The sequence below is a fragment of the Canis lupus genome, chromosome 32, assembly GCF_048164855.1.
Source record: "Canis lupus baileyi chromosome 32, mCanLup2.hap1, whole genome shotgun sequence".
Taxonomy (NCBI): Eukaryota; Metazoa; Chordata; class Mammalia; order Carnivora; family Canidae; genus Canis; species Canis lupus.
In genome coordinates this window covers 40,098,994-40,124,121 of record NC_132869.1, presented here as the reverse complement: position 1 = coordinate 40,124,121, position 25,128 = coordinate 40,098,994, and the positions used below count along the sequence as shown (strand labels likewise).

General features: G+C 58.4%; 1 protein-coding gene across 1 annotated transcript in view; it reads left to right on the top strand.

Annotated features, from left to right (window-relative positions):
- Positions 1-5,298: 5,298 nt before the first annotated feature.
- Positions 5,299-25,128, top strand: part of HCN4 (hyperpolarization activated cyclic nucleotide gated potassium channel 4) — a 44,061-nt gene continuing 24,231 nt past the window's right edge. The window contains exon 1 of the mRNA XM_072808494.1: positions 5,299-6,130. Within this exon, the coding sequence (XP_072664595.1) occupies positions 5,355-6,130 (776 nt within the window). The 5' untranslated portion in view covers positions 5,299-5,354. The remainder of the gene's footprint in view (positions 6,131-25,128) is intronic.

Sequence of the window (25,128 nt, the reverse complement as noted above, 5' to 3'; positions counted from 1 at the left end):
TCCCCGATTCCAGCCCATAGAGCAGACCTGCCTCAGAGCAGAGCAGAAGGTGCCCTGGGAGGACCATATGTAGCCTAAACAGAAAGACGAAGCCGCACCTGCGCACAGCGGGGCTTTGAGTGTGGGGTCAAAGGTGTGGCCTCTGAGGTCTCCTTTCTCTCTCAGACCCAGATTTTTTCTGGGTTTACATTCCAGGAATACCCAGGCCCCCTGCAGCCCTGCAGGAAGCACCTCAGTCTCCTAGAGACACGCAGTTCCCAGTTCCCGCACGGAAGCCGAGAACCACACGTCTCTATCTCAGGCCTCAGGCAGGGCCCTTCCCCTTGCTGGAGGCCCTAGGTCCCGTCTGCCGTGTTACCAGATGAACCAGAACAGACCTCCGGCTTTCTAGAAGGCACTGGAGGAGGCATGAGACCTGGCTGGAGCAATGGGGAGAACATAGAAGGTGAGGGCTCTGTTCTTTCCTCTGATCCCACTTAGGCAAGTGCTCATCCTGGAAAGAAGAAAGTCTGCCTTCTGGAAACCCAGCCAAGCCTTACCAGGGATGGAGAATTTGAGGAAAGTGATCCTGCATAGCAAGGCATCACTTCTGTCCACACTACAATTTTTAAGACACATATATGACCTAAATTGGATTCCAAAGGCCAAGTGTCTCCTTTCCTTTTTTTTATTTTTTTATTTTAAGATTTTATTTATTTGTTCATGAGAGACACACACAGAGAGAGAGGCAGAGACACAGGCAGAGGGAGAAGCAGGCTCCACGCAGGGAGCCCGACGCGGGACTCGATCGCGGGCCTCCAGGATCACACCCTGGGCCGAAGGCGGCGCTAAACCGCTGAGCCACCCGAGTGGCTGCCCAAGTGTCTCCTTTCCATCGGCGACTGCAAGTTTTATTCAATATTCCCCCACTCAGTGTTTATTGAGAACTTACTACAAATGAGATGTCGTACCGCACGCATTCATTCTCTCAGTCTTCGCAGCAGCGTGTGAGGCACACATCGTTCGACCCATTTCACATACACGGAAGGAAGACGGAGGCATACACGGGCAGTAAATGACAGAGAAGTATTTAATTCTACAGCTTTTGTTTCCCAGTCTCGCGCTCTATTGTTTACAGCAGGGGGCCCCTAGACTTTTGGAATTCACAGACCAATAACATTTCAAAAATGATTTTTGGGAACAAACACAGGATCCCATGCCAACTTTTTATTTAGCCAAGGACAAAAAAAAAAAAATACCATCTCCTAGCACTATGATTTCATAAAAGGGCATTTTAACACAGAAAAAGCGGCAAGGATATAATGTTAGAATAAAGACAGACTTCTAAGAAGGACAGTTGGCAACCTTACCCTAAAATATCCTACATTGTTCTCTCTCTTTCTTTCTCTCTCTCTCTGTCTTTTGTTAAATTTCAGCGAACCAGCCAAAACCTTGGCATTACGCCCTGTGGGAGCCACGCCCCACCTCAGAGCTGCCCCTTTAAGCAAGAACAATGCTCTCAGCCAACAAGCAAATAAACTTTCAGAATTTCTCACCCCTTTCTGCCTGTCCAGGTTCCCACCAGGTAAGATCTGAGGTGGACCTACAATAATAATCAGCTACCTCCTTGCCCCCCCTCCCAGGTGGTCTTCCGAATCAGTATCCCTTCCAGGGAAGAAAGCCCATCTTCCCCAGCTCCTTTCTCTCTCAGACCCAGATTTTTTCTGGGTTTACATTCCAGGAATACCCAGGCCCCCTGCAGCCCTGCAGGAAGCACCTCAGTCTCCTAGAGACACGCAGTTCCCGCAGTTCCCGCACCGAAGCCGAGAACCACACGTCTCTATCTCAGGCCACAGGCAGGGCCCTTCCCCTTGCTGGAGGCCCTAAGTCCCGTCTGCCGTGTTACACAGATGAACCAGAACAGACCTCCGGCTTTCTAGAAGGCACTGGAGAAGGCATGAGACCCGGCTGGAGCAATGGGGAGAATATACAAGGTGGGGGATCCGTTCTTCACCTTTTCTCTGCTTCAACCACGCCACACTCAGAACTGCCTGTGCTCCCTCCCGCACCTGTGCCCGCCCCCCCCCCCACCTGCACCTGCGTGAGTCAGCTGGGCAGCTGCGAAGAGCCTGACCGGTGGGGCGCTTGGCCCGAGGTCCAGTCCAGCTCCACAGTTTTTCTTGCTATGAGACATTTGGCAAGGACCTCTCGGTGCTTTATCTTCTTGCTCGCGAATGGGAGTAAGAATGTTAGGTTGGGACACAGAAATCATAAAATGGTCCACAAAAATGTCGTGCGGTTTAACAGATGACATGTAAGGTGCCGGAGACACGTCTCTCACCAAATCGGCCCCCTCCGTCCAGGGAGTCCTCTCTAGCTACGCCAAGCTCAGCGAGGTCCCCCTCAAATCCCTCACTGGTTGAGGCATGAATTTAGAACACATTCCTTTCCTATCTGGAGTTTTCTCCTCTCTCCTCTGGAGAAGTCTAAGATTCCCCACAAACTGGAGCCCATCACGGGCTGAGTTTCTGGCTCCTCTACCCGCCACACTGCTGGCATGCCCCGCCGCCCCCCATTAGAGTTTGCACACAGAGGAGACAGGAGAGGCCAGTGTCACCACATGCCTACTTTACCTACTGGTCATTTCTGCACCCAAGGGTGGTACTAGGTGGCCCTGGATGAGTGGTGCTAACCAGACTGAGGGTAGGTGAGGTACCAGAGGGAGAGGAATCCAAGGGCCCTGACCCTTGGCCAGCCTCTGGCAGCATATCCCAGAACACAGAACCTTGGTTCTATCCTCCATCGACTTCAAGGAGCCCCTTCAATGGCACTAGCTAACTTCCAGGGTCGCTCATGCTTAGTTGACATCTATCCATCTGCTCTCTGTCCCTCCTTGTTTTGGCGCTGAGCTCCCTGATATGAGTCGAATCTGTCCTTCGAGGAGCTCAGTCCCGAAGGGGACACAGGCTGCACTGTGTAATCGGTGCTCGGGTTGCTGAGAGCTCACGGGGCCACGAGGGCTAAAAGGTGGGACACGGCCAAGATTTGGGTGGCCGGGAAGGGTACCTAGAGGAGAGGATGCCCTTGCCACTACAGGTCGTTGGGACCCAGCATTTGGGTTGACTTCCTGAAGCCGGGGTAGGGCAGGCTAGCTCCTGGCTGTATACAGAAGCCCAAAGAAGTGAGTTAAATGGAGGTCTTCTCCGTAAGGCTGGCACATCAGGGCAGGCGGGGCTCCCAGCCGGTTAAGAACACTCCTCAAGGAGACCCAAGGACATTCAAGGATTAGGCCTCCCAGCATCTGTGCAGAGAACTGTCAGCTCAGAGCTGCTCAAAAGTAGAAATGTGGTGATGTCATCACCCTAGTCCTTCCCTCCCCCTCCCATGGGAGGCCCTGTGGTCCAGTGGGTAGAGCAGAAAAGCCCCTGCCAGGCTGCCTCCTCATACCTGGCTACCAAAATTTCTGCTCTGAACGGGGTGGGGGAGAGATGGTCCCAAGTGGGCTAAGAATAAGAGTGAGAAATCCTTGGAAGAACAACTCGGTGTTATTCCTCAGATGGCAGGGCCAGGGGACCTTTTTGCATCCCTCCTGTCAGCCTTGGCTGAGGATCCACTTCTGCAGTAACCCAAACTCCAGCCCTCCCTGGCCAACGCCTTCCTTCTAGCATCCCATCTCCATTTTTGAGCTGGTCCCGGGGTATTGGCCCCCACGGGATCTGAGTAATAACCCCTGAGCCATCTTAGGGGCCCCCAGGCCTAGGAGAAGGCATCTGGCCACCCCGCCTGTGCCCCACCTGTGCCCCGCCTGTGCCCCGCCTGTGCGGAGGGGAGGTGTCAGGCTGTCCTGGGGCGCGAAGGGGACAAGAGCCGTATTTCCGGGGGGGCCTGGTGGGATTTGTCCATAGACCCAGAGACTGTCCGCAGGGGGAGGAGGACACACAGCTGGATGGCCCGCTGGCCTGTGGGTGGGGGTGGGGAGCGGACTCGAGGGGGAGGGGACTGTGCAGCTGCTTGGGGTTAGGAGGCTCGGGTGGGGCGGGAACTCCTCTCGCCTGGGTCACACGGGGGGGTCACAGTTTGGATGGGAACCCAGGCTGCAGGAGGGCGGCTAGCCCCAGCCCGCCCCAGCCCGCCCTCCTGCTCCCCGCTGCAGCCCCGCGCGGCTCAGGACCCCCCACCTGCACCGCCGCGGAGGGGTGCGCGCGGGGACCGGACCCCGCGGCCGCTGTGGGCGCATTTCCTGGAAGTCTTACCTCGAAGGGCTGGGTCTCACCCGCGCGCCCGGCGCCTCCCGGAGTTTTCCCTCGTTGCCGGGCTCCGCGGGGGGCCAGGCCGGCGCGGGGTTCGCCCCTCGACCGTGCCGCAGGGAAACCCCGGGAGCTGCCCAGAGGCAGCGCGATTCCTGGAAACCCCCTCTCCGGGCGCCTGGCGGAAAGGGCCGGGGCTGCGCACCCAGGCGGCCCGCCAGCCTCCCCAGAGGTGGGTCGGGGACTCGGCCGGGCAGCTAAGCCGCCGCGGGAAAGGCGCGCCCGGAGCTGGGGGAGAGCTCGGGAAACCCCGTCCCCCGCCCCTTCCCCCCGCCCAGGCTCCTTGGGGTGGGAGCCGGCAGCCCAAGCCCTGATCCCAGACTTGGGGCGCGCGCCCAGCCGCGGCCAAGGAAAGGTGCTGGAGGTGCAGGGCGCGGGACGCCCCGCGGCGCCGCCCGCGGGGTCCGGCGAGGGCCCCCCGCGCGCCCCCGCGCCCCCGCAGGGCCCGCCCCCGGCCCCCGCCCCCCGCCCGGCCCGGCCCGCGCGCCGCTGCTCCTTTAAGAAGCCCAGGTAGGCAGGCCCGGCCGCGGGAGCCGCTCCTATGGCAACCCGCGAGCTGCGGCGGCTTCATGAATATTCCGGGGCGCGGGAGCCCAGCGCTGCCGGAGGGCGCTCCGGGGAGGGCGGCCGCTGATGTAAGCCCGGCGGGCCGCGGCGCTCCGCGCGGCTGCGGAGGGGGCCCCGGGACCGGCCGGCCGCGCTCGGCCAGGGCAGGCGAGGCGAGCTCGCGGGCGGCCGGCAGCAGGGCCGCGGCGGCGGGACGGCCTGACAGCGCGCGGGCCCGGGGGGCGCACGGCGGGGAGGCGCGCGGGCCGTGCGCCCTGCGCCCCGGAGCGGCTCTCCAAGCGGCTGCCCCGGCGCCGCGGCCGCTGCGCCCATTGTTCCCCGCGGGGGCGGGGCGCCTGGAGCCGGGCCGCGCGCCGCGCCCCCGGACGCGGGCGGGGGGCAGCGGCGGAGCGCGGGGGCCCGGAGCCCGGCCGGGAGCCGCCCCGCCGCCCCGCGCCCGCCCGGGCATGGGCGCCTGAGCCCGCGCGCCCCCTCCGCGGCCGGGCGCCGGCCCCGCGCGCCATGGACAAGCTGCCGCCGTCCATGCGCAAGCGGCTCTACAGCCTCCCGCAGCAGGTGGGGGCCAAGGCGTGGATCATGGACGAGGAGGAGGACGCCGAGGAGGACGGCGCCGGCGGCCGCCGGGACCCCAGCCGCAGGAGCATCCGGCTGCGGCCGCTGCCCTCGCCCTCGCCCTCGCCCTCGCCCTCGCCCTCGCCCTCGCCCTCGGCGGCGGACGGCGCGGGCAAGGCCAGCAGCAACGGCGACTGCAGGCGCTTCCGCGGGAGCCTGGCCTCGCTGGGCAGCCGGGGCGGCGGCGCGGGGGGCGCGGGGGCCGCGGGGGGCGCGGGGGGCGCGGGGGGCGCGGGGGGCGGCGGCCACGGGCACCCGCGCGGCTCCGCCGAGGAGCGGCGGCTCATCTCCGAGGGCGACGCGTCCCCCGGCGAGGACAGGACGCCCCCGGGCCTGGCGGCCGAGCCCGAGCGCCCCGGCGCCCCCGCCCAGCCCGCGGCCCCGCCGCCGCCCCAGCCGCCGCCGCCGCCCGCCTCCTGCGAGCCGCGCTCGGCGGACTCGGCCATCAAAGTGGAGGGAGGCGCGGCCGGAGACCAGATCCTCCCGGAGGCCGAGGCGCGCCTGGGCCAGGCCGGCTTCATGCAGCGCCAGTTCGGGGCGATGCTCCAGCCCGGAGTCAACAAATTCTCCCTGAGGATGTTCGGCAGCCAGAAGGCGGTGGAGCGCGAGCAGGAGAGGGTCAAGTCGGCCGGCTTTTGGATCATCCACCCCTACAGCGACTTCAGGTAAGGGGCCCGGGGCGATCCCGCGGCGGGGGGTGCGGGGGCTGGGGTGCGGGGTCCCCGGGCGGCCTCTCCGCCGGAGTTAACTTTCCTGCCTCGCGCGGGGAGCTCCGAGACCAGTGGGGCGCCTCCAGGCAGCAGGACACCCCCAGGCCGCCTCCTGCGCCGCGCTGGCAACTTTTCCTCCGTGTTCGGGGCTCCAGTCCCCTCCCTCCTGGGGTCTGGGCCACAGCCGAGGCAGGCTGGAAGGGTGTTGGGCGCCTGGCCTAGCCCTGCAGGCAGCCAGGACCAAAGCTCTGCCGCTGTAAGGCGCACATCCCGCCTCCCCGGGCTGGGCATCCTAGGCGCAGTGGCAGGTCATCCAGCCTGAAGAGCCAGGGCCACGAGGGAAGGAAGACACAGGTGCCAGCTCCCCGGGCACTGACCCCAAGGGTTAGTTGTCTCCTTCTGGTGCCCCCGGAAGCTGCAGCTGGGAGGGAGAGCTGGGCCCCTGGAGGACTGGGGGCGCTGGAGCCTCAGGTCCCGGATTAGAGCCCTCCATGCCCACCTTACCCCTGGGTCCAGACCTTCATGGCGAGCGCTGGGCCAGGCACCCGGGGCACCTGGCATCTGGACTGGCAGGACAGGATGACCTTGCTCATACAGGTCAGGGAAGACGCCTGGTGTCCCAACTGATGAGCAGCTGTCCTGTGACCCCCCAGGTTCATGCAGTGCCCCATCTTCACCCCAGAGGCCCGAGCTTCAGTAGCTACTAGGACTCTCATGGGTCAGTCATGGGTCCCCAAACAAACGGTGTGACTGCCAGTCGGGGAGAGGGACCCTGTCCCCTCCCCCATCACCTGAGTCAGATGCCACTGGGGGGCCCACAGGGGGTATCTGCAAAACAGGAGATTGTTTTCTGTTGGCAATGGCGGATTGCTTCTGAAGTTGAAATAAGAGAGCCCCCCCCGCCCCCGCCCCGTCTCCCAGTCAAAATCTTGGGATTCCCCTGTCCTCCCCTCTGAATTTTCCTGACACACAGGACTGAAGTGAGGGTCTTCAAAACGTTCACCCTTTAAAGCTGGGTCTGATTCATTCTCTCTCTCAGCCCTGCCCCCTATTTAGCTCCCTTCCCTGCCTACCCTGCTTGCCTGCCAGTATAAATGAACATTTTACCAACCCAGAGCCCTCTTTGCAAACTCCAGGGAAGCTAGGTTTGTAATGAGAGCAAAGCCATTTTCCATCCAATGAGAGAGATTTCTCGTGCTGGGAGTGACCAGTCAGGCAACACTCGATGGCTTAAAATAGTGGTGAACAGAGCCCCCCGCCCTCCCCCCCCCCCCGCATTTTCTTGTTTTGAGGGACTGCTCTTTGTAGCCCTAATATCTAGGGTTCCCATTCCCTGAATGAGAAGTGTGGGAGGCCACAGGCTAAACAGATGAGCATAGTCTTCAAGGTGTGTGAGCAGATGTGAGACACTCCCATTGGGAACTGTGGCTGGTTCCCGGGGCCAGCCAGTTTCCTGAAGTGTGGCCTCCCCTCTGGTCAGTGCTAGGACTTCAGGCTCCCAGCCTGAGCCAGGGAGGAGTGGGCAGGAGTTGGATCTCCCGCACCCTCTGGGTGTCCTGGGCTTGTCCTCCTCCCTTTGAATGCCCTGCAGGTGGTAGCAGGTGGGCTGTGCCCTCCCTTCCCTTGCTCATCTCCCCATTGTCTGAGAGCCTCTGGTCAGGGTTCTCCTCGCCAGCCCCATTGCGTGGGATGTGAGGGGGTGCAACCCCAGGCATGCCTGGCCTCCACAGACCGCAGGCTTTGATGGAGCACCTTCTGGGAACTGGGCCTTGCCTTCCCAGTACACCCCCTTACCCTGGATGGTGGAGGGTTAGGGCTGGGTCGACTGCATCCATGGGAACCTTTCTGCCTTCCTGATCTTCCTCTGACCGTCTTGGCATGTCTGTCTGCAGTCTCCCCCGTTGCAGACTCTCTCACTAACTGCAGGCTGCCCGGGACGTGGCGGAGGGTGGTGGTGGTGGTGGGGATAGGGAGGGGTGAACACAGCCGGATTGATAAATGGGCAACAGGATAAGGGTCAGACTGGCCTTTGAATCTGTGTTTGTAGCGACAAGCAGCAGGGACAGGTAGCTGGAAGCACACGTCTGAATGCGCAGCCTTGTAGCTCTCTGGGGCTGGGTGGAGTGTAAGAGAAGAAATCCAAGAAGAAAGACCCAAGGGTGTGTGTCTGGAGGGGCAGTGGTCATACCTCTAAGCCAGGGCAGCTGGTCTCCTGTGCACAAGGTCAAAGAGGCAAGGGCCTGGCTGAGTCTTCTAAGTAAGCTAAGGAAACCCACCACTCAACCTGGCATCGCCCCAACCCTCAGTCCCTTGAGTTTCAGCCACTGGCCATGGGCCTCTGCATGGAGCCAGTCCCCACTGCCCAGCTCAGCCTTCATAAGAGCTTCTGCAAGCACTGCTCAGACCAGTTGAGGATTTATTCATCATTTTGACGGGCAGGAAGCATTGATCCAGCAGAATTGGTTTAATAAAGAATCGCCAGCAAACCATGATAGATTGAGTTTGCGGTTTGGAGTTCAGGGCTCACTGTCATGGGCTGCATCTGGCATCTCCCGTTCCTAGGGGAGGAAGGTTGGGTGCCTTTTTCGAGGGCTGGAGTGGACTATGCTCTGAGGGACCTGCAGAACCTGACCCATGTCTAATAAGAAGCTTCTTGGCTGCCTCCTCCCCAGCTATTGCATGGCTCCTCCAGGCTCTACAGACTTGTCTGGCCTCCCCCCCACCCCTACCCCCGCCTCCCCGCCTCCACCTCTCCCCTCCCCCCCCACCCAACTTTCCAGTTCCCTTTTGAGACTTATATTTAAGGTTAGTAAAGGAAGAAGCCAAGACACACAGCCCCTCAGGACATTCCTTCCCGGGCTCCTGCCCAAGGCTGGAGCTCTTGGGTTCTGGATGGGTCCTTCCTTCCACGTGAAGCCATGTCCTGGGAGCTGAGCTTGGCTTGGCTTGGAACAAATAAAACATATTGTTTTTTCCAAAAGGATAGGAAAGGAGTGGGGACCCGAGTGAAATGTACTTGTTTTTGTTCCCAGGAGCTTGTCAGGCTTTCAAGTGTCAGGCTCAGGGTCTTCCTGGGTGTGTGTATGCCCAGGTATCTGTCTGAGCAGGTGTCTTGGAGCTGTGTGAGTGGACATGAAGGCCGGTAAGGAAGTCCCTATGTGGGATGTCAGTTATGGAGCTACTCCTGTGCCCCAAACTCTAGCTTGGCCTTGAAAATAGAGGCCAACAGAAGCTTGGCCCTTCTCATCCCTCTGCCCCTCCCTGTCCTAGCCTGAGCCTTCTGAAGCTGTGAGGAAGGGAAGGGAAGAACTGCCCTCCAGGGTCCTTTCCTTGGGACAGAAACAGCTAGACTCTGAAATCATGGAAACTGGACTAGTGGCCTGATAAATCCCAAGGGTGACCTAAAACTCAATGACTTCCTGTGCTGGTCCCTGGCCCCAGGCAGTGCCATGGCCCACCTCACATCACTGGCCCAGCCCTATCTGCTATGGGGCCTTGCTTGGGTTAGGAGCTTTGTCTGAGCCTCAGTTTCCCCACCAAGGAGAATGGGAATCCTGTTGCCCACATCAGACCCATACAACTGTGGTCGCCCTGTGGAGGTGAACGCTCCCATGCACCGTCAGAGACCAGTGATGCTGCTGGGCTCCATGCGGCCCCCACTGGCACTGCCTCCTTCCCTTTGTCCTGGAGGGACCAGATGGGCCTCTGTCCTTGTCTCAGGCCAGCGGTTCCAAACCTGGGTCCTGGACCTAAGTGAGAACCTGCAGGAAACCATAGAGTCTCTATTGAGAAAGATGCTCGTATATACAGAATCAACACGACGCTCAATTTTCTGGGGTCTGTGGACTTCCTAAATTGGAGACCACCTAGGTTGCGAACCCCGCTCTATCTAGACCAATCCAGAAAAGAGTCCTGGCCTGGCAGGCGCAGGTGCCAGCCCCTTAGAGCTAGCCCTCCCCGGGGCCCTCTGTACCCTGAGGCCGAGTTAGATGCTAAAGGAGGGACTCTGAGGACTAGTTACTTTTCCATTTCCTCCGCCCCACACCCAGCTCTCTCCAGCTCTCTCTGCTTCTTCAACCAGGCCGGAGTGCATGCACAGGAGGGGGTGAGGAGGAAGGAGGGAGCAGCCCGGCTCTGGGGGTGGGGGCTGGGGGGCTCCTGGAGGCTGCGCACAGGAACGCTGCTGCCCCCAGCAACAGGGGTGCTCACTCTGTGCTGTAGTAGGACGAGGCTGAAAGGAGCTGCGGGCCTTGCCTTGCGGCACCGGGCGGGGGAAGGGCGCCTTGGTGCAGAGGGGAATTCCAAGGTGAGCTGCCTGGGCGCTGCTGTCAGCTGGCACGGTGGGCAGCCGGGCTCTCCGCCGAGGACGTGCTCCACCTGCCAAGACCCAGCTCAGGGCCCAGGTGCCACCGGGATGTGGGGTGTGTGGAAGCCCCGCGGGGCCAGGCCCCTTGTGTCGCCGGCTGGGGAGGCCTGGGCCCCGGGTCCTCCCCCTTGTAAGGCTTCAGTTATCTGTACGACCGCGCCTGACCCAGCTGGGGGCTGCCCTCCTGCCCTGCCCTGGCCCTGTTCGTTCTCTTAGCTGCCGCGAGCTGGGAGGCTGTGGGCTGCGGGTGGCCTGCCTCATGCAGGGCTGGGCTGTGTGCTTGTCTGTCCGCTGGGCCAGCTGTCCTCCTCCCCCCTGCTTCAGGGGCCCCTGGGTCTTCCGGGATGCCCCCTGGGGCCACACAGCCACCCCCATCCGTGGTCCCACCTGACCGCCTCGGGGCATCTGGCTGGAGCTCCCGGTTTGTTCTACGCAGGGCTTCTCACGTGGTCAGGGCATCCGGCTCTCCTGGGGACCTTGTGCAACTACAGATTCTGACTCATTAGGTCCGAGGTAGGGGTGGGGCCTGAGATTCTGCATTCCTGGTAAGTGCCCAGGTGATGCTGATGCTGTTGCGCTTGGGGGACTGGGGTTCATTCACATCATGTGTGTGTTCTCCACTCAGCCCGGGCTCCCGGAGGGCAGAGACCCCGGCTTCCCCTGTGGGCCTCTAGCACCGAGCACAGCGGGGCGAATTCTGTGACCCGGGTCGAGCAACCCTTAGTGATAGAGGTCAGCTGCACGCTTAGGGGGGTTGACCTCACAGCCTTCCTCCCCTCCCGCACTGCGGCTTGGACCCGGCTGTTCCTGGATGCTGACTGATGGTGTGGGATGAGCAAGAGGAGGCCAGATAGCCAGAGGGCCCTCAGGAATCCACCCTGTCCCATGGCTTGGGCAGCTTCTCTCCGACTCGAAGGGCCAGAGGGGTGGGCCCAGCTGGAGGAGCAGGGGCAGAGGGAGTGCGGGGACCGCTGTGCCGCAGTGAGGTTTCTGGGAAGGAACAGATGTCAGTGAGGGAGTCCAGACATGTCAGGGCAGGAGAGTGGGTGTGAGGTGGCCTTGACAGTGGCTGCCTGGGAAGGGGAAGAGACATCCAGTAAAAGCAGCTGCCCTGGCACCTTGAGGTTGTGTTGGGGGGGTTGTCTGAACCCTAATGCCCCTTCCACCGCCCCACACCATGCCTAGCAGCCCCCCTCAGTGGGCTGGACTTGCCTGTCCCCCCCTCAGCCCCCCTCCCACCCTGGAAGGCACTGTCTACACACAGATGACAGAGCTGATGGTGCCATAGCAGCCCGAGCGGCCCCTTGTCACAACACTGGCCATCATGGGGGAGTTTGCCCAGAGCAGAAGGCGAGGTCTCAGCTGCCCCCGGCAGGAAGGAGGGCTTGGCATATAACCGAGGAGGCAGCGGGCTCCAACATATACACCCCTTGGCTCAAGGACTCTTACAAAGCTGCTACTGCCAGTTGCTAATTAATAGAAGGGCCACTAAGGCTGGCCAGGCGGTCCTGCTTGGGCCCAGGGGATATTGAAGAATCCACATTTCCCAGCCAGAGCGGGCCTTGGGGAGGGCAGGGGCATTGCCTTGGCTTTGGAGAGGATGTTCTCTGCCAGCCGGGCTTTACTGAGAAAGCATTGCCAGGGCCCTGGAAATCTGTGATTCCAAAGCCTAGGAGGCCACTCACAGACACTCTCAATCATCAGCACCTGCCCAGAATTGAGGCAGAAGTAGCACAAAAAGATGGTGAGCTCCCCGTCACCAAGGGTGCTCAAGATGAGACAGCAGTACATAGACCAGAAGTTGCTAAGCAGCATCCCATGGACCAAATACAGCACCCAGATGTGTTCTGTTTGGGCAGCACAGTGTGTCATAACAAATCTGAGACACTGTTTTAAAATGGAAAGATGTAACATAAGAATTTGGCTTTCGGGCTTCTCCTAAAAAATTGGAAACTCTGGCAGCCTTGGCCCCACGTTCCCACACCACAGCAGGCAGCAGGGGCACACTAGAGGCCTCTGCTCTCTGGTTGCCCACTGTCCCTCAGGTCCTATACGAAGCCGTGTCATTCTTGCACATTTATCAGCCTGACGCCTGTAGGTTTGAGTTGACAACCCCAGAATCAAACCAGCAAAGACTGAAGCCAGGATGATTCACAGATCGGTAACCGCCCCCTTATGAACCGTCTATACTATGTACCAAGCGGCTAGAAGCGTTGTATCTCATGTTTTATTTACTTTTCACGGTGGCCTGAATGATAGGTTCTATTGTCCCCAGTTTACAGATAAAGAAACTGAGTCTCTGATGGGAGGAAAAAAAAAAGATCTATCCTAAATCATGCAGCTCTCGAGTACCAGAACTGCAATTTGAACCTGGTCTCTAGGACTCTCTCTATCCCTCTTCCTTCCTCTCTCCCGCTTTGTCTCCTCCTTCTTCTTTTCTGTTAGCTTTACAAAGCTAAATTACAAAAGTAGTTCAAGAAGACATTCTCCTGAGAATGCAAACATTGCCGGTGATGTTTGCCCACATGTTACCGGTATGGTGGGGCTGTGGAGGGATGGGGCTGAGCTGGCAGGGGAGATTTACCACCAGATCTGGACGGGCCTTAGCGAGCTCCTGGCCTAAAGCCTTCGTTTCTACAAGGGGACCAGAGGGTCAGAGAGGGGAAGCCACTGGCCCAAAGTCACAGAATGAGTCTGTGTCAGAGGTGAAACCAGAACCCAGTGGCTTATGTAACATCTGGCTGCAGAGACCCCAACCAGAGGTCCTGAATGGTCTTGTCACTGGGGCTTTTTTTTTTTTTTTTTTTAAGATTATTTATTTGAGAGGGAAAGTGAAGAGAGAGAGAGAGCACATGAGGAGGGGCAGAGGGAGAGGGAGCAGCAGACCCCTCGCTGAGCACAGAGCCTGCCATGGGACTCCATCATAGCCTGAGCCAAAGGCAGATGCTAAACTACCTACCCCACTGATCTACCCTAAGAGGAGCTGAAATCCTATTGTCTTCTTTGCCGGGTGGGTACCGTCCTCTATGATGGGTAACAAGGGTCTTGGAATGCAGCGTCTGGTCTCTGCGGGCGCCACGCAGTGCCCGGTCACTGGAGCTGTTTCTGGTTGTCCCGGCTCCATGCCTGAATTTTGAGGTGATAGATATTTTCAGAGTCCCTTCTGAACTTAAGCTTATCCGTGAGAAGGGAGTCTTTCCATATCGGGGGATGCAGCATCTGGAGGCTGAGCCATGCTTGCCCTAACCCCCCGACTCTGGGGCTGCTCTACTCCCGGGGATGCAGGATCAGGATGCTGACTGGTGTGGAAGCCTCTGGGATTTTGGAACCGCATCCAGATGCCGTTGAGGCATCTGTTCTTCAACAGGGGTGAGTAGGGATCCTAGAGGAAGGGGACAGGTAGCCAGTGGACTCTGGGTTCTCTCCACCAGAGAACTAGGTGGTCACATGGTCTATCTAGTACATCCTTCAGGGATGTGAGGAAGTGGAGTCCTGATTTAGGACCGTGCGTCTGGGGTCGGAGTGTGATCAAGGTCAGATCTTTATCTGAGGCCACGGTCTGGGCCCACACTGTGACCAGGATCAGGGTTCAGCCTGAGACCAAGATAAGGCCTGGGTCAGAGGTCAGGACCCGAGTCCTTGGACAAAGCCTCGGAAGCAACCCCAGTGCCTCCCTGAGGCACCAGGGCTGGGGGCAAGGTGAGCACCTGGCCCACCCCGCCCTGCACCCTCCCCTTTAGGATGCCCTCCCTTTAAGCTCCCCGAGCTCCTACACCTCTTAGCATCTGAGCCAGCTGCCTCTGGTCCTCTCTGGGAGGTAAAGCACAAATTATAAATAAACAACAGTGCCACTGCCGCCGCCGCCGGAGCCACCAAATCTCACACGTGACGGCTCCCCGCCCCACTCGGCTCTCCCATTGTTTGGGGCTGGTGTGTGTCTTCCCAGCCGGGCAGCCAGCTCAGGGCTCCTGCACAGCGGTGCCCAGGGCTGGGCAGGGATGTGTGCTGGCTTGACGGAGGGACTCCCTGCGCCCCGCCGCACTCCCCACTCCACAAACTGCTGAGCCTGCAGCGGGGCCTCCAGGTCGGCTCACGGCAGCTGCGGGGGCCTGATAATTGGCTGCTGATGATTTTGTGTCTGTCTAAGCATTTATCCGTGTGGGTGGACGTGTTATGTCTGCGTGAACAAGGCTTTCAGAAATTAATACGTAACATGGGGCTGGCTAATACACCGTCTTCTGGGCGTGGGGAGGGACAAGCGTCAGGGGTGGGGGGGTGGGTCATGCTCCTGCAGAGACCAGATGCTCTATTCCAAGACTCTTGTCACCCATCATAGAGGACGAGGGTCACTACCACCTGGCAAAGAAGACAATAGGATTTCAGCTCCTCTTGGGGTAGATCAGTGTGGATTAGTGGTCAGGGAAGGCTTCCTGGAGGAAGCAGATCTGAGCTGGATTTGAAGGAAAGAGAGAACCATTCTGCACACTTTCTTGGAAGCAGGTTTCTGGGAGATGGAGCTAAGGGGCTGGGGTGGGTGTTGGTGGGCACTACGGGCAGGTTACTCAACAGCTGCCGCTTTGGACCTGTTCTTATTAAGCTCTGTGCTTCACCCCTGAGGACTGTGACCCCACTGCCCTGGGGCTCGACCCTGATGCTGTCTGAGTACATGTACTCGTATATTGGCACGTGTGTGCATATCTCCCTAGCCTCTCACCCCAGGTCCTTGTGGCCCAGGGCGCTCTCCTGGCTCTGGCCTCAGCCCCAGCTGCACAACCTCTGAGATGACCCCCTTCTTTTGCTATACTACGCCTGGAAGGCAGCTGTTGCCGCCGCATTAATGTCACTGAGTGTGTGGCCTGGAGCCCAGAAGTAATTACCCTGCAGTTCCCTGATGTAGGCTGGAGCAGCCCCTGTCAATGATTAACGTGAGTCCTCAGCCACTCATCACCAAAGCCAGCTTCTCCCACCTAGAGTCTGTCAGAGGACACAGGGCGCTTGTTCCTTCTGCAGGGACAGGAAAGACCCTCCAGCCCTCAGGCCTCAGCAGTGCCATCGGCATCTTTTAGAAGCAACACGGGCTGGCGGGGGAGACTCTGCAGCTGGGGCCTCTCTGTGCAGCATCGGGGCTGGCCCACCCTGGAGCCCGGGTTCTCTCATCCTGAGCTTGCTTAGCTTGTAACTCAGTGTGCTCTCCTGACCCTTCTCCTGTTCCTCTGTATGACCTCAGCAAGGTCCTTTCCTGTCTCAGTGTCCAGGGTCAGGGCTCAGTCTGAGACTGAGAAGAGAGCAAAGCTAATTGCCCAAATAGGTATTGAACCTGTAATCCTGACCCCATTAGTACAAATTGAGCCAGCAGGGCAGGGACAGCGCTGTTGATGAGTAGAGCTGATGAGCACCTCCCTCCCTCTTTCTGGAGACTCCACAGAGGCCTATCCAGGCAGGATCCTGGAGCTGTGCGACGCCTGTGCTCCTGGGGCAGCGGGAGTCCCCGACACACGGGCCTCTCTACAGAGGGCCAGCCCTCTGTGCTGGGGAATGGGGCGGAGGCTCCCCAGCAGGTTGTGCGGCGTCTCTGTGGTCTGCTGAGCACCCCCAGTAGGTCGTGGCTCCTGTGGGAGTGGATGTCGGGTTTTTTTTGTTGTTCGCTGGGCAAAGGACCCCGCCCCCTTCTCCTCCCAGTTATGTCTCCTGGGGGATGGTTGTCCCCTCCTGGGAGCTCAGACCTGGCCTGGGGAGAGTTCAGATGGGAGGCTCCATGGGGAGTGCAGGTCAGCCTAGACAGCTGTGACTGGCAGCACCATGGGCTTTGGAATTGGCAGGGGAAGGAAATGCGGCAAGCTGTTCATCCTGTCCCAGAGGCTCTGAGGAGTCATCATCCCGCTGTGTTGCTTCACAGCTTCTGGGGACAGAGCCGAGGGGGCCCGTGGTGAGTAAGAGGCCAGTGGATGCTCTCTCGCCCCATCCAGCAGTGAGGACTGAGCCGAGGCCTCCCCTCCCTGCGCCTTGCTTTCCTCATTGAAAATGCTTCCAGAGAGGGATGGGGTTCTAGCAAGACCCCAAGCTGAAATTGGCAGGCCCGGGTCGCCTGGGAGCTTTGTGCAACCCCGGATGCCTGGGCCTCCCGGCGTGCGGCCCCAGGGTGGGTATGATTTGGGGGAGCACCCAGATGATTCTGCTTCTGTCACTGGAGGAGCCAGGGAGCGGGGCACTTGTAAGGCCCCTGCACGGTCTGCAGCTCCACCCACACCAGCCTGCCCAGGCCCTTGGCCCTGGGCCCCCGCCTGGGGGTGAATTGCTGGCTCCCTAGCCCGCTGCTCCCTAGCCCGCCGTCCAACCTCATTTGTGACAGGCCCCTCTCCAGGGAGTCGTTACCTTTCTTCTGTTAGCGATCAGAATCAGAAAACTCTGGGCTGGCGGGACCCCAGGGACCATGGCCCTTGCTCGGCAGCGTCCTTGTCAGACTGTGTTTTCCTAGACGGAAGGCAGCAGAGTCCCATCTGGCTCGTGTTGTCAAGAGCCCAGGCACCTCCAGGGAACCCCCATCTCAGCAAGAAGGGGCCACATAGACCCTCTCAGAGCCGGTACTTAGCTCCCTTCTGCGGGCAGCCCGCCCACCGCGTCCCAGTCCTCCCGAGGCTCATAGTCACTAGAGCACCACTTCTGCGCTGAGTCCATCTGGTTCCCCCTTCACCCCGGTGCCCCCTCCTTCAGGAGCAGGTGAGCTCTCCTACCTGAGTTCCCCTGGGGTTGTGCTCACGTGCTGCTCCTCAGCGGTATGCTATTTTTGTTCCAGTCTCCTGAGTGGGGACAGCCAGAGCTTGAGCCTTTGTTTCCTGGAAGCTGGGCGGGGAAGAGCTCCAGCTGCTAGTCCCCTCCCAATTTTTCCCCAGATGGTCTGGCCGCCCAGCTGGGTGCAGCTCAGAGAGGCTAGGCCACCAGCCTGAGGGAACACAGCATTCTGGCATCTGGGGGCGCTATAGGGCAGATGACCCCCGCCGTACACGTTGGGGTGTATGTGTGTGCACGCACTCACTCTCACATTAGTGTATCTGCGTGCACAGGCTTAAAGTCTCAGCCCTTCAGAGAAGCAATGGGCTGATATCTCGGTTTTCCTTACGGTCGGGCCCCTGCTCTGTTGCACCGTCGAGAAGGTGCAGTCACAATCCCTTCCCCGGAGGAACTCTCTTCCTCTGCAACCTTTGTGGTCTCCCACGGCCCCGGAAGAGGGAAGAGTCCCAGCTACGCGGTCTGGCTTTCAGGATGCCCCCGTCTTCTCTACAGACCAGTCTCGAGTGGAGGGACAGGATGCCAGAGTTCTCTAAGGTTTGTACTCTTCTCTTGGCGAGCTTTCCATCTGGCCAGCTGCCCTTGGTTGGCCTCTTTAGCCTCTGCACTGCAGAGATTCATGGAATTGGTGTTCTTTAGAGATCGTCCAGCTCCATCCTCCCTTATCAAGGGGGAAACTGAGAGAAGGATTAGGAGAGGCAGGGACTTGTTCGGGGCACACAGCAAGTTGGGGGAGGGAGAGGGAGCTAGAACCCATGGCTCTTGGCCCCTGGCCTGGATTCCTTCTGCTGGTAGCATGGGCCCTGCTGCTCCCTGTTCCTTTCCGGCCACATTCTCAAGGCTGGCTGAAGTTCCCCTCCAGCTATCCCCAGCCCACACAGCAGAGCCAGACAGTCCCCTCACTACCCGCCCCCACCAGCTTGTGGCTCATCTGCCCTTGGAATTGGTCTGGCCCATCAGCTGCCCTGTGGGGGTGGGTCTGTGCCTCCCTAAGACTGCAAGCTCCTCATGGTGAGACTGGCACCCACGTCAGTGTCCCCATAGCCCTCAGGCCAGGAGCTGCGTCTTCATGGTCACAAGAATAACAATGGTGATGATAACAGCCAGCATACACTGAGTATTTACCTGGTGTAGCACATTATAAATATCTCATTGAATTCTCCCAGAATCCTGTGAGGTGGGATTCATGTTCTCGTTTTACGCATGAGAAAACGGGCTCAGGGAGGTTAAGGAATCTGTCCGAGGCCACACAGCCAGGTATTTAAACACTACAATGCCTAAACTCCCTACTGTCTGCTACAGCCTGGCTACTGCGAGTGAGGTCTGGGGACCAGCAGCCTCACTGTCACTAGGGAGCCTATTAGCAATGCACATGTCAGCCCTCACCCCACACCTAGTAAATCCCCGTCTGTGCTTTAGTAAAATCCCCAAGTGATGTGTGTGCAAAGCAATGTGCTGGATGATTGAAAGATCACAGAAGGAGGAAGATTCCATGGGTTACAGCCCTCAGCTCACCTCTGCTTGGGGAATAGCCGAGAGCTAGCCCTCACTGTATGCTAAAGGCTAGGCCCTCGGCCCAGGAGAGGGAGAGACTGAGCAAAGAGACAGCAGTAACGGGTCTTCTTGGGGCTTCAAAACCAAAACCCAAACCAAATTTTCTTCCTTAAGTCACATAGAAAACTTAAAAAATAAAAATACACCAGAATCCCAGCTATCTCACCCATAAACGAAGCACTAGATGCCCTTGGCTCTGAATCTGTTCTGGAGGCAGCCTCAGGCAGCTGAGGGAGCAGCTACCTGGGAGCCCTGTGATTCTGAGTCAGAGAGTTTGAGGTGGGTTAAAAATAGAGCCCTAGTGGCCAGAGGCGGGTGGGAGGAAGAGAGCAAGTCATCTATTAAAGGGGGGGTGGGGGAGACCCCAAGTCGGGGAGGTTGGGCCAGAAGAGGGGGTGGTGAGGATGGGGGGCTATGCCCTCGGAGGCAAGAGCTGTGGGCCCAGCCTGGCTCTGGAAGGTTGTGGGATGTGGAGTTCTGGCCTGGGGGGCGAGGGGGAGGAGTCTAAAATGCCAGGTCCAGGGCATAGGCAGGGAGGACCCCCCCTCCCCACCCTCAACCCCCAACCCCCACCCCCAGTCCAGCCCCCAGGGAGCCAGTAGCTTCTCTGGGAGGGCATAGGGCTGGGCAGCAGCTCTGTCTCGAGAATACTGAGCAGGAGCCTAGACACGGAGGGAGCAGGCAGGATTGGTGGAAGATCCCAGTTTTACCGTTGGGAGGGAGGAAGGCAAGGAGGGAGGCTCTCCTGTGTGCCTGCCCACGTGTGTGGTGTGGGCAGGCACGTGGTCTCCTTTGCCTGTCGCACCTGCCCTTCAAATGGCCTCCCTCCCTCCCTCCTTCATCACCACCCTCCTCCAAAAAATCTGCTCATCCTGACCTCCTCGTCATGCTAACACGCTCTCTGCATGTTTATGCTGGCTGCCTAAGAGTTTCCCCGAGGACCCAGTGTGTCTCTCTCCTGACACGTGTGAGGGGACTTTTCCCAGCATGGGGCACCGGTCATTGGCTAAAGGCGATTTCGCTTTTTGATCATAAAGGAAATATTTGCCCTTTTAAAGAAAATATGGAATTTAGAAATAGAACAGAATGTAGGAAATATAGAAAGGTGTGATGAAGCAAACAAAATCACTCATAATCCCACCATGTAGCCATGATCGGTGTTAACATTTTAGGGTAGTTTCTTTATTTTTATTTTTGGCAGTCCTCCTCCCTGGCAACAGCCTTTAGTCCATCCATCCATTTAGCAATAAGACAATTTTACTGAGAGGCCCCTGCACCCCTCACTCCCCACCCCCAGGCCCAGCTATGTGTTCACATCTCAGAAAAGGAAAAGCAATCGTTTCTGCTCTTGGGGACGGTGGGGAACAGGGCAGGGCTGAGGACATAAGACTCATCCTGGGTCTGCAGATGGGGGCAACACAGGAGGGTTCTAGAAGTGGGACTGTCTCCTTCCTGCCCTTGCCCTTTGCCTCTTCCCCTGCCCCAGGCCCCCCTCCCCTGCCCCATCTCTGTGGTAGGCCCATTTCCAGCCAAGAGGCAATCCTTAAGATCCCCACCGAGAGGGCATGCCCCTAATGAGGGGGTGTTCTGCTACCGTAGGCCTGTGTCGGTCAGGCTGGAAACAGTTGTGCCAAGGTGGAGGTCACTGTGTCCCCCTACCAGCCCCCTCATTCACCCCGTTCTGTCAGAAACCCAACCCCCATGCTTCTGGCCTGTCTCTTGTTCATCTACTCTTTCTCCACCCCCCCCCCCCAGCTCTGCCCTTCCTTCTCTGACTTTTCCACCATGGTTTTCAGCACCAGGTGGCGGCCATCCTCTGATGGGTGTTCCCGGGAGTCTTGGAGTCTTGAGGGGTTTGGACAGGACACGTTCCACCCTGATCATCGGAGGCCTGTGAAAGCCTCGTGGGTCTCCGTGAGCTGCCATTTCCTGCAGCTTCTGCTGGGCCACCTGTCACTCAGCTTTGTGCATGCATCCATTCACACACCCATTCACACATTTATTAGGACCCACCGTGTAAAAGGCCCTGTGCCAAGTTCAGAGAATCTCGTACGCCGTAAGATGTAAGCACACAAATCAAACACACAATTTCATCATAGTGTGATAAATACTATGCTGAGGCAATGCTGATAAGGGGCATCTAACCAGATTGCCTGGGATACCAAGAAACAATGCCTCCTCTGAACCAAGGGGCCGGGGTGGGTAGGGGTGGGGAGGAGAGGCCAGGCAAACGCCCGCATGTGGGCTAGCCCAGAGGACAGGAAGCATGGTGCATTTGGGGCACCGAGAGCTGGTGGTATGTGTGGAGCAGAACGATGAGGGGAGGAAGGGTGACAAGACATGGGAAGGAGGCAGAGTCCAGATCCAGAAGGACCTGGGGGACGACAGTGAAACTTGGTTTAGCTGGGAACACAGGACTCTGAGCAAAGTGTGGAGAGTGGGTTGCTGGGGGATGCGGACCCCACCCAGGACCCTGAGGTGTGTGGGGTCCTGGAAAGGCCAGGAACCCAGCTAGGAAGCCGCAGGGTAGGAGGCTGCTGATGAGGCTCAGTCCGACTGGTTGGATGTTGGTAGGTGAGGGAGGTGGAGGGTAGCTCCCGGGTGTCTGGATCGTGCGTTTGGATGGCTGGAGGAACTCCTGCTGGGAGCGCAAGAGTTTCAGAGGAAGCTGTTTAGTTCTATCTGGAGGTGGTGAGAATGAGGTTCCTGCAGGACATCCCAGGTGTAAAGGTGGAACGGGCAAGTGAGCGCACGGGTGTGGAGCTTCAGAGAGAGGCCTGGCTTGAAAGCCAGCAGAATAATGGAGGCCGTGGGAGTTGGTAAAATCACGCAGGGAGAGTGTGGAGAGAGAGAAGAGGCTGGGGCCCAAAGGAACAAAAACACTTAAAGGTCACGCAGGGGAAGGAAAGAGAGAGGCAGAGCAAAGGGAGAAAACCCAGTCGTCTCAGCGGAGTGGCTCAGAGGCAGGGATGCTGAGGGTCAGCCAGGAACAGACCAGGGAGCACCCCCTGGCCTGCGTGGCTGCTGCGGGGTCCGCAGGAGTGATGGAAGGGAGAGGGCGGGCCCTGTGACACCTCCTCCAGGAAGCTTGTTTCTGCTGGGTGAGATAAGGCGGCAGGATTCGAGAGTGGTTTCATTTTATTTTTTAAATGTAGGGAGCTTAAAAGAACGAGCTGATGGGAAAGGACACTTGGGGAGGGAGACTGAAGGCAGAGGCCAGGGTCAGGGTCCCTGGGGAGGCAGAGGGAACTAGTCAGGAGGCAGGGGGTGGGGTCCCCAGTGCTCTTGCTACTGGAGGAGGGGGTGGGGAAAGAGGAAGGGGACATCCCTGATGGCTTCTCTTTTTCTCTGTAAAGTAGAAGGTGGTGTTATCTGATGAGAGTGGGGTAGAAAAGTGGTTTTAGAGCTTTGAGGAGGGAGAAGATAATTTGAAGTGGCTGCTGGAGGAGAATGGTGGCGAAAGTTTCCAAGGCTATCCTGGAAGGCTGGGCAGTTGGGGGTGAGGGCCATTTGAGTATGGAAACCCCGATGGGGAAATTGAGGCACGGGAGCTAAGGCGCTTACATAGCAGGGTGGGCCTGAGGCTGTGGGATTTTTTGCACAGTCCCCATGAAACCTGCAAAGGGTGAATGCTGGCCCTGATGAATGGTGAATGGTGTGTTGTTGTGAAGCGAAGGCTAGAAGGACAGGGGTGGGGGGGATGGGGAGGGGGGTGGGAGAGCTGGACCATTAGGTCTCAGGGGAGGGGAGGAGGCAAGAGGGTTCCTCTGTAACTCACAGGTCCTGGGACAGACACTACAGAGTAGACTAAGCAAGACTCCTAAGAGAGCTGGAGGGAAAGGAGGTCGGGGTGAGAGATGGAACAGCCAGGGAGGGTGACATGGTCCATCCCACGCTGAGGGGTGACTGACATGCTGTCATTAGACTCAGGGCACCAAGCCCTCGAGGGGCCGGCTGTTGGGGGTTGATATATGGAGTAGAAGTCACCAGGACCGTGACAGGGTTTGGAGTGGAATGGGAGGTTGTGAACCAAGTGCCAGCACTGCCAGGGTCCCCGAGCGCGGCAGATGGATGCCGGCAGGCTGGCCAGAAAATGACAGGCTGCTCAAAGGATCTTGTAAACATCCCTAGCACAGGCAGGAAGCGGCACAGGGTGGAGTGGGGAGGGTGCCGGCCCCACCCCTGACTCGGCGGGGTGTGGGGTTTAGGAGAGGGGCATCTCTAGGATACAGCTTGTGAAAGGGAAGTGGTGGAGGGGTCAGGGAGTAGAGATGTTGAGGGTGCAGGTGCCATGGTGGAAGCGGGAAGGGCAGGGGGAGGTACAGAGTGTGGGAGGGAGAAAAATACTAGTAGCCAGATTCCTATTTCTCCAGAGTGGTTAAAAGTGGGACTCTGGAGGCAGGCTCCTTGGGCTTAATTCTTGATCCACTATATATAGCAAATTTCTCAACTTCTTGTGCCTTAGTCTTCTCATCTGTAAAATAGGTGTAATCGTAGTATCTCCCTCACAGGGATTTTATGAGGATCAAATGAAATAATCTGTGTAAGGTACTCCGATTAGTGCCTGGTACACAGTAAGCGTCCAGAAAACATTGACTGCTGTCCTCCACCAGTCTGATTGTCGTCGCTGTCGTCTGTGCTGGGCCTGGAAAACCAAGGGCCAGCTCGGGAATCCAGGGGGAGTTCCCCGCTCCCATTGCTGTCCCAGACACAAGGCTTCCTGGATTCCTGGTTTCTGTGATGTGTTGAGAGGCTAAGAGGAGACCTAGGTGGTGCCTGATGGAAGGGGCAGGATGTGAAAGCTGCTCCCAGGCACACAGCATGGGTAGGCAGACGTCCTGGAGGAGGAGGCAGTCAAACTGGGTCTTGGATGAAGGAAGGCATTTCACGAGGTGAAGGTTCAGGAGGCAGGGCCAGTGCTTAGGGGGAGGAGCTGGAATGTGGATGGAGATAGAGCCAAGGGCTGGGTGTCCGTGGCTACTGTGAAGGAAGCAGGAGGGAGAATGGGGAAGTGGGGCACAGGGGATGCCAGACCTTGGAGCTCAAACTTTCTTCTATAGTCATGGGGAGTCTGCCAAGACGGCTCAAGCAAGGGGTGATATAATCATAATATTTGGGAAGATAACCCAGAGATCATGTGAGCTGCAAGGAAAGAGTGTGGAGGCTAGAGACAGGCAACAAGGGCAAGGGTCCAGGCGAGGAGCAGTGAGGAGCTGATCTGGGACACAGCAGTCACGGACAGATTCAGAAGCCATCGTAGATGTTAGACAAGGCGTGTCTGGGTGGCTCAGTCGGTTAAGTGTCCAACTCTTGATCTCAGCTCAGGTCTTGATTTCAGGGTTGTGAATTCGGGCCCTTCATGCTGGGTGTGGAACCTACTTAAAAAAAAAAAAGATGCTAGACAAGACTTGACACTGCATGCGGGGCCTGTAGGAAGGAGAAAACAGCTGAGGATAGCTTTGAGGTCTTGAGCCCGGGTGATTGAGATGCTGAGTGTGCCATTCAGCTCTGAGGAGGAAGATGCTGAGTTCAGCCTGGGACTTGGGTGGAGGAGCCAGCAGGCCTCCAGGTGGCAGATGGGAATGCAGGTCTGGTGCTAGGAGAGGTGTCTATACAGAGGGAGGGGTTATCGATGGGGCGCTGGGTGTGCCGCTCACCTGGGAGAAGGCATGGGGCCCCTGGCCTGCAGTCAGCATGGCAGGAGTGCAGGCATGTCTGGGACAAGGCCCCTGCCTTCAGGGAGCCACAGCATTCCAGGGCGTCCAAAGTCAGGACTCAGGCTGGGCTGAGGCTCCATCGTTGAGGGGTTGGAGAGGCCTGGAAGAAGTAGCACTTCAGACAAATCCCGAAGGATGGCAAAGAATGTAATGGGCAAAAAACTGACACTCTCTTCTAGCTGGCAGGATTCCCAGTGGATGTCATTTGTGTCAAGATGTATGCAAGCGGGTGTGCAAGAAAGTATGCATGTGTGGACAAGGGCAAAAATGAGCAGGAATGCATAGGTGAGAGTATGTGCAAAAATGTATTATGGGGGTGTGTATGTAGGTGTGTACATGTGCGTGCCTGCGTGTGTGCAAGCGTATGTGCTAAAGGCAAACATGGGTGTGTGTGGACAAAAGGAGGCTGAAGGGGGCCATCCCTCTTCTGACTTGTACTTCTCCTGCCCCATTTTATTACCTTTCACTCCTCTTCACCTCTAAGGAAGGAGAGGGCCCTTGGTCTGGTCCTTGAGTCTCTGAGTTCAGGG